The sequence below is a fragment of the Stigmatopora argus genome, chromosome 5 (genome assembly GCF_051989625.1).
Source record: "Stigmatopora argus isolate UIUO_Sarg chromosome 5, RoL_Sarg_1.0, whole genome shotgun sequence".
In the NCBI taxonomy this organism is placed as follows: domain Eukaryota; kingdom Metazoa; phylum Chordata; class Actinopteri; order Syngnathiformes; family Syngnathidae; genus Stigmatopora; species Stigmatopora argus.
The window spans coordinates 1042019-1052649 of record NC_135391.1 but is presented as its reverse complement, the minus strand read 5'-3'; the positions used below and the strand labels follow the sequence as shown (position 1 = coordinate 1052649).

The window sequence follows — 10631 nt, the reverse complement described above, 5'->3', positions numbered from 1 at the left end:
CGTCACTTCTCTCCAACCAATCGCTGCTCGAGTCTCAAGCCTACCCGGAAGTTTGGCCAGCCGCTGCATGTTATTTACAGGAGAGCCGCGTCAATGTGAGTTGTTTAGCTTCGCTTTCTGACCGACTAACAGCAAACATGACCTCAAGCGACGCTTTCAAAGTAAGTTATTTTATTTAGACTTATTTCTCTCTCTTTTCTTTATTTTGTTTGCACTTGTTCCCTCGTTTCATGGAGTTTACTTCGGTGGGAGAGCGTGCATAGAAAAGAGCAGATTTGTTTGATTCGTGTCGCTCCCCAAAAAACTAACATATGTATGTTTGTTGTTTAACATTTCATTTTAATTTACTAAAACGATAACACCACATAAAATGACAAAACGAGTATCTTAGTGGCGCAGTGCTTAACTTAGTCAAAATACTAATTGAGTAGACCACATTTTTAGTGGTTAGATAAATTTAGTCATAGAAAAGCCGATTGCCAGCCTAGCATGTTTTGGAAATAAGTATAAATATAAATGTTAAGTACACAGGAATATTTACTATCCTATCTTGTGGCTCTTTTCATCATTTAATTGAGTTCATCACGTTCATAGATGTCCAAACCATCTGGACTGAGAGGGCTGGCAGCGAATGTTCAGTCCTCCCACTTCAAATTGATTGGACTTTTATCATTGGCAATCAATAAGTTAATACTTAAAAGTATAGCCTCTGTCTTGAAATGTATTTTTTATGAGGAAACACTGCAATTGGCTGGCCCCATGCACCCCCGCGAGCCTTGTGAGGATGAGCGAAAAGCGAAAAATTAATCTGTCAACAAGCAAACAAAATTAGAAAAGCAGAGAGGTGGGAAAGTTTTATTTCAATATCGACCATGGTGCTTTCAACCTTATCACCATATGTGGCTAAAATGCAGTTAAAATGTGTACATTTTTAAAACATTCTTGTTTTAGCCTGGTGGCCCACCAGGCTTGTAAATCCCTGGGGGAGATGCGCAATCATTCTTCATTAACGTGCTATTTCAAAAATGCAGCCAAACTTTAGAAGGACTAGACACAGTTATACTTTTATATTTTTCCAAGTACTGAAATATTAGTGTTTTTATGACGTCTATTACAAATTATTTGGACTTTTAAACCCCTCCATACAATTTATGTTGTAATCTCCAATTGTGACTTGCCATCCCTCAGTCATGTTTATATTATTATTCCATCGTCCATGTATTACTTTAAATTAGATGATATTTTAATGTGAACAATTCTCATTTTCCCCTTCTCTTTTTTTTTAGGTGTCTTCCCTGAAGGGAAAAGTGACACTCATCACTGGCGCCAGCTCGGGGATCGGCGCCGGTACCTCCATCTTGTTCGCTAAACTGGGAGCGGTCCTGGCCCTCAACGGCCGAGATTTGGAGAGTCTGAAAAAAGTGGCCAAGGAATGCGCCGGCTGCAGTGGCGGAGTTGAGGTACCCATGCGCCCTGGAAAATTCTAAAATTACTGTAATATTCTAATAATTAATTTTAAAAAATATTGATTCAAAAGCTATCTGAATTGATCTTGGCGGAAATAAACAATAGGTGCTTCTAATTCCTTTCACGTCCACTAGTGAGCAGCAGTCAGCCACTGTGTCCTGATGAGAAGTAATCATGTTTAGCCACACGAGGGTGCTGTTTCCCATCCTAAGTCCCATTTCTAATCCCTTTTTTTTCTGATGTTGATCCTGCATTTAAGCAAGTCTCTGCTAAAAACTGAAAATGAGAAGCCATGCATTGTTCATATCTGAAACATGTTTACTTTAATGCTGAATGAGGGTTTTAGAGATACTTGGATATGTGAATATAAATTTATGTCCATTTGGGTTAATTTTTTTCCCAAATTGATTTACAATAATAGCAGGAAAAATGGTGCAATCTTGAACGGTGATACTTATGAGGTTGTTTTGTTTTTGATTTTTCGTGTAGCCCATGCTCGTGCCCGGCGACCTGACGGACGAAGACACGGTCAAGAGGATGGTGGACGAAGTCGTCTCGCGCTTGGGCCGCCTGGACGTCTTGGTGAACAGCGCCGGCATCCTGGCCATGGGCGGCATCGAGACGTCGGACCTGACCACCTACGACAGGGTCATGAACATCAACGTCAGGTAGCGCTCGCCGGTTAGCCTGGTGACCATTCGCCTGCTTTCTAAGCGCTTCCTGGTGTTCCAGATCAACATACCAGCTGACCCAACTGTGCGTGCCTCACCTGGTCAAGACCAAAGGCTCCATCGTCAACGTATCCAGTGTCAACGGACAGAGATCGGTAAGAACTAAATCAAGTTCAAGGACTTCCTTAATCCTCGAGAGAGGACACGGGACTGTTTTGGGCATGTTGGCCAGTATTTTAATATACAGTTGTACCTCTACTTACGAAATTAAGAGTTTTTTCGTAACTTGAAAATTTCGTAAGTAGAAGTGTACTTTATATGTAAATTCTGTAATTTGTTCTGCTGTCGTCACACAACTACCAAGTTGTGGGCCAATACGTTATGTGCTAAAGAACTTTGACCTTGATGTCCCCCCGTTGTCATTGCAGTTCCCTGGTGTCCTGGCCTACTGTATGTCCAAGTCCGCCATTGACCAGTTCACCCGCTGCGTCGCTCTGGGTAAGTCGACAATTTTACCTCGTCATGCTCAATGTGCCCCGCCCCTTTCAAAAATAGAATACAGTTGTACCTCTACTTACAAAATAAATTGGTTCCAAGGGTTTTTTCCTATCTTGAAAAAAATTGTAAGTAGAGGTGTACTTCATATGTAAATTCTCTAATTTGTTTCACAGTTCTTACAACTACCAACTAAAAAAGTGACCCAATTTCTGCATGAAAAATGTCGAGAAAACACACAAAATGAGAGAATATTATTTTAATTATTAGTGTCTTAAAATAAATAAAGCATATAAAAATGTGCCCTGTGCTGCCGAAATAGCTCCCTCCTAGATGTAGTACCCGTGTTTGTCCGCCAGATGGCGGTAAGAGCCCTTGGTAGTTTTTAATCCCTTACAAAGGAGAATTCAAGATAAAATGATAATTACTTTTGGGGGGATTTTGTAACTTGGATCTTTTTCGTATATCGGAAAAAAATAGTAACCTGAAATGTTCTTACCTAGAGGCATTTGTAAGTAGAGGTATGACTGTACTTATGAAATTGCTCTTCTTTTTCAGAGCTGGCGTCCAAGCAAGTCCGAGTCAACTCTGTGTGGTACGTGTAATGCTGACCCGCCGTTATTTTAAACGGCCACAGGGGGCGCTTTCTAATTGGCCCTTGTCTTTGAATCCCGCAGTCCTGGCGTGATCGTCACCGAAGTCCACAAGAGGGCGGGACTGGATGAGGAGCAGTATGCCAAGGTAACGACGACGTTCGTTTCCTGAACCGCTTAGCCACCCGGGGGTGCTGGAGCCCATCCCAGCCAATCACAGGGCACAATGACACAACCATTCACACTCACAGCTAGGTCTAATTTACCATACAGTTAGCTTAGTTAGCATGTTTTTCGGGATGTGGGAGGAAAACAGAGTACCCGGAGAAAACCCACACAAGCCCAGGGAGTGTGCAAAACATCAGTGCGATTAAAATGCCTTTTTAATACAAAAAAGTCCAATAAGTCATTTTTAAAATTGCAAAAATAAACAAGGCAATAGAACTCTCATTAGCTGCCATTGACAAACATGGACATCCAATTCATTCTAACCGGGGAGGCCTCGCCATTGACGGCGCTCAACGTCTAATCCGTTGTTGTTGTCCTTTTTTTTGCAGTTCCTGGAAAAGTGCAAGCAGACTCACGCGCTGGGCCGACCCGGCCAAGTGGACGAAGTGGCCCACAGCATCGCTTTCCTGGCGTCGGACGCCGCCACCTTCATCACCGGCGTCAACCTCCCCATCGACGGAGGCCGCCACGCAATGTGCCCGCGATAGACCCCTCTCCCCCTCCATGTGTTTGGAAGGAAGACATCCTGGTGCTCATTTCAAAAATAGCAACATGATGCTTGAAAAAATAAAATGGATCGACTGAACAAAGCACGGCCAGCATGGAGTTTTTTGTTTAAGGTATGTTTGCACAATCTAGCATCGCAGGAAAAAAAACTAAATCCAACTCCCATTCCTGTATAGATTCTATAATTTCCAACCATTGAAGTACAGTGTTTTCCAAAATGTTTGACCCCATTTCTTAGGCCAATAGTTTTGGCAATTTTTGTTGGAATGACCTCCAATTTTTACAGCTTGTGTAGAAACGTTTCAAGTTTTGGTGTGTAACGTTTGGTATTTCTATTTTTTCAGGTTAAGAAATGCCGTTCAAGAAAAGGCATCGTACGCTTGGATGCAGTCACCTAAGACGGGACAGCGTGCCTTCTTGACAAATTTTGCAAAGAAGGCATCGACTACAAAACAAATTAGGACTTGGCAGCAAAAAAAATCAAGAAAAGAGGCTGCTAATGCTAAGCTAAATCGCCAGGACGGCAATCAACATCAACTTTGGAGCAGGTTGGTGAAACCTTTCTGCGTAGTCCTCAAAAGACCAAGTGTGGAAACCCACGTTCCAGCCCTTTTCTTGCTGCCAAATTTTAATTTGTTTGGTAGTTTGTGAAGACGTCATGCTGCACTGTCTTGCTAACCAACTAACTAACTGAGCATACTCTGTCTGGCACGCAAAATGCCTTTTCAAGTGAGCATACCTGTCAACCTCTGCCGATAACTGCCCTTATAAATGATTATGATTCCCCTTACAAACCCCCCAAAAACCTTACAAACACCGTACGAGTCGTACGGTGTTTGTAAGGTTTTTGGGGGATTTGTAAGGGGAATCATAATCATTTATAAGGGCAGTTATCGGCAGAGGTTGACAGGTATGAGTGAACCTGAAAAGATAAAAATGCCAAACGTTACACACAAAAACCTGAAACATTTCTACATAAGTTTTCACACAGCTTGTGTAGAAATTTTTCAGTTTTTTGTGGGTTATGTTTGGCATTTTTATCTTTTCAGGTTAAGAAATGCAGTTCACTTCAAAAGGCATTTTATGTGCAAGAGTATGCTCACTTAGCCAAGACAGTGCAGTGTGTCTTTTTCCACAAACAACCAAATAAATTAGAATTTGGCAGCAAAAAATGTTAAGAAAGGGGCTGGAATGTGGGTTTCCACACTTGGTCTTTGGAGGATTACGCAGGAAGACCTCACCAACCTGCTCCACTGATGTTGATGGCCGTCCTGGTGATTTAGCGTAGCATTAGCAGCCCCTTTTCTTGAAATTTTTGCAGCCAAGTCGTAATATATGTAGTAGTCAATGCCTTCTTTGCAAAATGTGTCAAGAAGGCACGTTACGCCTTGGGTGACTGAGTCCAAGCATACAATGCCTTTTCTTGAACGGCATTTCTTAACCTGAAAAGATAGAAACGCCAAATGTTACACACCAAAACTTGAAACATTTCAACACAACCTGTAAAAATTGCAAGTCATTCCAACGAAAATTGTCTAAATAATCCCCCTACGAAATGCGGTCAAACATTTTAGAACACGCTGTACTATAAAAATAACATTTACTGTACAGTCTACGTGAAGAGTTCATCATTTACAAAGACTACCCACGGAAAAGTCATTCAAAATATACATCTGGGTGTGTTGATATTAGCAGAACGCCCCCGTAAACTATGTTACACTGCCTCGATTTGGTGGAGTGTCAAATATTCACCTTCACAAAGATAACATTCCGCACTTTAACACCATTTTTAAACGTCGCTATTCTCCATAAGATTGTGCAAGTGTACCTAATGTTGTGACCTGAAATATACCACCCGCAGGCGCCGTACGAGTTAGCGTCTTCCCGCGTTGACGTCCGGCTAACTTTGGACGGGGCTAGCACCGGCGATACGATGCACACGCTAACAGCTATTGCACTTAATAATACAATATACAGTACGTACCCAGTTATAAATAAGACCACGTCAAGGTACCTTCAGTTTTTCTTGTGGAAATCTCCGTAGCGGCGAGAAGAAAGGTCCTTTTTTTTAGTCCAAAGGCGGGTGGATCAGTGCCAGACGTCTCTGTTCCCGCAGTCCGAGCATAGTTCCTGGAAAGTTCTCAGGGTTCGCCGCATGTTCCAAACCTGTCCGGGGTCATGCCGACCCTCCTTTCCGACTTTTGCTGGAGCTTTTTACAAGAAGCAAACCGGTCCGACCTCGAGGTGGTAACGTGAATTGGGGCCCGTGGTGGGTAGGTCGGATATGTCAACGATGGGGAGCAAATTCGGTTCTTGGGTCTGGAACACAAACTGGGTCTGGCGCCAGCGGCCATCTTTGATCTGGGAAGCAAAAATAGATTAATTTCTGCAGTGATTGATTCTCACCGTCATTTTTCACGTTGCTCGAATTGGACTGAAATAAGAAATTACAGTAATCCCTTGGATATCGCGGCTTCACGAGATTGCAGATTTTTTTTTGTAAGTTCATAAAAATTTGAAAATCCACGCTGAAACTTGAAGGCGGAAGCAACTCCCCTGTTGTCCACTTGTTACTGGGACTCAGCACTGAAGTAAAAAAATAAAAGTAAAATAAAAATAAAATAAAAGTAAAATAAAAATAAAAGTAAAATAAAAATAAAAGTAAAATAAAAATAAAATAAAAATAGTAATTCCTCGATTATCGTGGTTAATGTAGACCAAACATGGCCACAATAAATGAAAAACCCTGAAATAGGGTCACCCCTATTAAAAAAAATAAAATAAAATAAAAAGCTAAAAATTGGGAATACAACCGGTTTGGTTGACGTGGCGAGTCCGAGCTTACCCAGCAGTCATCTCTGGGGACGAGTGGCTCCAGAAGATCACCCGCTCGAATTCTCTCCCCCGTCCAAGTCTTGAAACTCACTGCATGGCTGTAAACCCGCGAGGTGGCGTCGGCTGTCCACACGGGAGTGTCGAGGCAGTGCACCGTGATATGTTGAACGGCCTCGGTGCTCAGGAGGTGGATGAAGTTCATTTGGATGCGACTGACTCCCATCTCCGCCTGGAAGAAGAACGCCAGGATTTCAGAAAATCAACAACATTATTTGTTCAGGTAAATAGTTCCGCCTCGGGAAAGCTCAACCTTGGAGACGGTGACGGGTTTCAAGCAAGTCTGACCGCCGGCCGTGAAGTTGCAGGTCACCTGGACGGCGTCGGCGTCGCAGCCCAGATTCGGGTCGATCCAGTAAGTGCCTGGAACGGGAACCACGGTCCATCTCGGATCGGGGACCACCCATCTGAAACCCGTACTCCCATGGCGAGGCGTCCTACCGTCGCGCATCCTCCGCTCGCAATCGTAGAGGTCTCGGCAGATCCGGGCCGGGTTGTTCCGTTTCCCCAGAGGGTTCTTTAGATCCTGGATCAGCGAGCTGAGGCGCTCCAGAGTCCTGAAGATCTCCGTGCCTTGGTCCAGCATGGGGGAGTCCACGTTGGGGTAAGTCCGCTTCAAAGACAAGGAAAATGGTCATTTGGCTTGATCTTCTAACACTCCGCTCATTTTTCAGGCCGACCAATCGCAGAGGAGCGGGACCTATGGAGTCGAAATGGATCAGAACTTCAGAAGTCACTCACCTCTGGCCCGAGTGGAGTATAGGAATCCATGATGACTTGAAAAGAAGAGCCCAGCCCCTCATTTTTCTGTCAAAATCAGAATTGAAGGATCGGACCACGGCACCCCATTTGTGTCGTCGGTTGACCGTAAAGATTTTGTACGTACGAAAGAAAGCGCAGAAGTGGGGCGACCCTAGGCAGAACCAAAATGGTGATGTTCGCAGGATGTCTGATAAGTTACTTTGTCCGTTCACATGCGAAGTGAAGACTTACTGGAGGTCCGGGTGATCCACGTGGCCCAGGAGACCCCTGCAATTTTAATATTTCAAGTATTAATTTGGAGTCAGGTGATTCAGAAGCGTTGTGTTTGCCTGTTTTAAACTAGCACCGGAAGATTTGTTGTTTGTAACTTACCCTTGGTCCAGGAAAGCCCTGTTGAGGATGAAATAGATCAACACTTGAATGTACAGAAATCAAAGGTTTTGAAAACAAAACGTTTTTTACAAAAATAGCCTTACTATACTATGTCCTTTTTTAAAGAAAAAAGCCAGACTATACGATGTTTTTTAAGAAAAACAGCCTTACTATACTATGTCGTTTTTACGAAAAAAAGCCTTACTATACTATGTCGTTTTTTACGAAAAAAAAGCCTTACTATACTATGTCGTTTTTTACGAAAAAAAAAAGCCTTACTATACTATGTCGTTTTTTACGAAAAAAAACCTTACTATACTGTCGTTTTTTACGAAAAAAACCCTTACTATACTATGTCGTTTTTTACGAAAAAAGCCTTACTATACTATGTCGTTTTTTACGAAACAGCCTTACTATACTATGTCGTTTTTTACAAAAAAAGCCTTACTATACTATGTCGTTTTTTACGAAAAAAAGCCTTACTATACTATGTCGTTTTTTAAAGAAAAAGCCTTACTATACTATGTCGTTTTTTTACGAAAAAAAGCCTTACTATACTATGTCGTTTTTTAAGAAAAACAGCCTTACTATACTATGTCGTTTTTTACGAAAAACAGCCTTACTATACTATGTCGTTTTTTACGAAAAAAGCCTTACTATACTATGTCGTTTTTAACGAAAAAAAGCCTTACTATACTATGTCGTTTTTTACGAAAAAAAGCCTTACTATACTATGTCGTTTTTTACGGAAAAAAAAGCCTTACTATACTATGTCGTTTTTTAAAGAAAAAGCCTTACTATACTATGTCATTTTTTACGAAAAAAAGCCTTACTATACTATGTCGTTTTTTACGAAAAAAAAGCCTTACTATACTATGTCGTTTTTTACAAAAAAAGCCTTACTATACTATGTCGTTTTTTTACGAAAAAAAAAAAGCCTTACTATACTATGTCATTTTTTACGGAAAAAAGCCTTACTATACTGTCGTTTTTTAAGAAAAACAGCCTTACTATGTCGTTTTTTACGAAAAAAAGCCTTACTATACTATGTCGTTTTTTACGAAAAAAAAGCCTTACTATACTATGTCGTTTTTTAAAGAAAAAGCCTTACTATACTATGTCATTTTTTACGAAAAAAAGCCTTACTATACTATGTCATTTTTTAAGAAAAACAGCCTTACTATACTATGTCGTTTTTTTACGAAAAAAAGCCTTACTATACTATGTCGTTTTTTACGAAAAAAAGCCTTACTATACTATGTCGTTTTTTACGAAAAAAAAGCCTTATTATACTATGTCATTTTTTAAGAAAAACAGCCTTACTATACTATGTCGTTTTTTAAGAAAAACAGCCTTACTATACTATGTCATTTTTTACGAAAAAAAGCCTTACTATACTATGTCGTTTTTTAAGAAAAAAAGCCTTATTATACTATGTCATTTTTTTAAGAAAAACAGCCTTACTATACTATGTCGTTTTTTACGAAAAAAAGCCTTACTATACTATGTCGTTTTTTACGAAAAAAAGCCTTACTATACTATGTCGTTTTTTACGAAAAAAAGCCTTACTATACTATGTCGTTTTTTTAAAGAAAAAGCCTTACTATACTATGTCATTTTTTACGAAAAAAAGCCTTACTATACTATGTCGTTTTTTAAGAAAAACAGCCTTACTATACTATGTCGTTTTTTACGAAAAAAAGCCTTACTATACTGTGTCGTTTTTTACGAAAAAAAGCCTTACTATACTATGTCGTTTTTTACGAAAAAAAAGCCTTACTATACTATGTCGTTTTTTACGAAAAAAAAGCCTTACTATACTATGTCGTTTTTTAAAGAAAAAGCCTTACTATACTATGTCGTTTTTTAAGAAAAACAGCCTTACTATACTATGTCGTTTTTTACGAAAAAAAGCCTTACTATACTATGTCATTTTTTACGAAAAAAAGCCTTACTATACTATGTCGTTTTTTACGAAAAAAAAAGCCTTACTATACTATGTCGTTTTTTTAAAGAAAAAGCCTTACTATACTATGTCATTTTTTACGAAAAAAAGCCTTACTATACTATGTCGTTTTTTAAGAAAAACAGCCTTACTATACTATGTCGTTTTTTACGAAAAAAAGCCTTACTATACTATGTCGTTTTTTACGAAAAAAAGCCTTACTATACTATGTCGTTTTTTACGAAAAAAAGCCTTACTATACTTTGTCGTTTTTTACGAAAAAAAAGCCTTAGTATACTATGTCGTTTTTTTACGAAAAAAAGCCTTACTATACTATGTCGTTTTTTAAAGAAAAAGCCTTACTATACTATGTCATTTTTTACGAAAAAAAGCCTTACTATACTATGTCGTTTTTTACGAAAAAAAGCCTTACTATACTATGTCGTTTTTTACGAAAAAAAAGCCTTACTATACTATGTCGTTTTTTAAAGAAAAAGCCTTACTATACTATGTCATTTTTAACGAAAAAAAGCCTTACTGTACTATGTCGTATTTTAAGAAAAACAGCCTTACTATACTATGTCGTTTTTTTCCAAAAAAAGCCTTACTATACTATCTCGTTTTTTACGAAAAAAAGCCTTACTATACTATGTCGTTTTTTACGAAAAAAAAGCCTTACCATACTATGTCGTTTTTTTT

General features: G+C 39.6%; 2 protein-coding genes across 2 annotated transcripts in view; one reads left to right on the top strand and one right to left on the bottom strand.

Moving 5' to 3' along the window:
• Positions 1-4044, top strand: LOC144074948 (3-oxoacyl-[acyl-carrier-protein] reductase FabG). The gene is made up of 8 exons (XM_077601654.1): positions 1-161; positions 1287-1460; positions 1957-2135; positions 2200-2293; positions 2567-2636; positions 3192-3228; positions 3311-3374; positions 3784-4044. The coding sequence occupies exons 1-8, from the start codon at positions 138-140 to the stop codon at positions 3940-3942; spliced, it is 801 nt and encodes a 266-aa protein (XP_077457780.1). The 5' UTR covers positions 1-137; the 3' UTR covers positions 3943-4044.
• A 1367-nt stretch (positions 4045-5411) lies between these two features.
• Positions 5412-10631, bottom strand: part of LOC144074305 (uncharacterized) — a 67798-nt gene continuing 62578 nt past the window's right edge. The window contains exons 53-60 of the mRNA XM_077600671.1: positions 7988-8005; positions 7847-7882; positions 7740-7766; positions 7595-7660; positions 7295-7466; positions 7107-7216; positions 6807-7025; positions 5412-6322 (exon numbers count right to left, since the gene is read on the bottom strand). Of these exons, the coding sequence (XP_077456797.1) occupies positions 6176-6322; positions 6807-7025; positions 7107-7216; positions 7295-7466; positions 7595-7660; positions 7740-7766; positions 7847-7882; positions 7988-8005 (795 nt within the window). The 3' untranslated portion in view covers positions 5412-6175. The remainder of the gene's footprint in view (positions 6323-6806; positions 7026-7106; positions 7217-7294; positions 7467-7594; positions 7661-7739; positions 7767-7846; positions 7883-7987; positions 8006-10631) is intronic.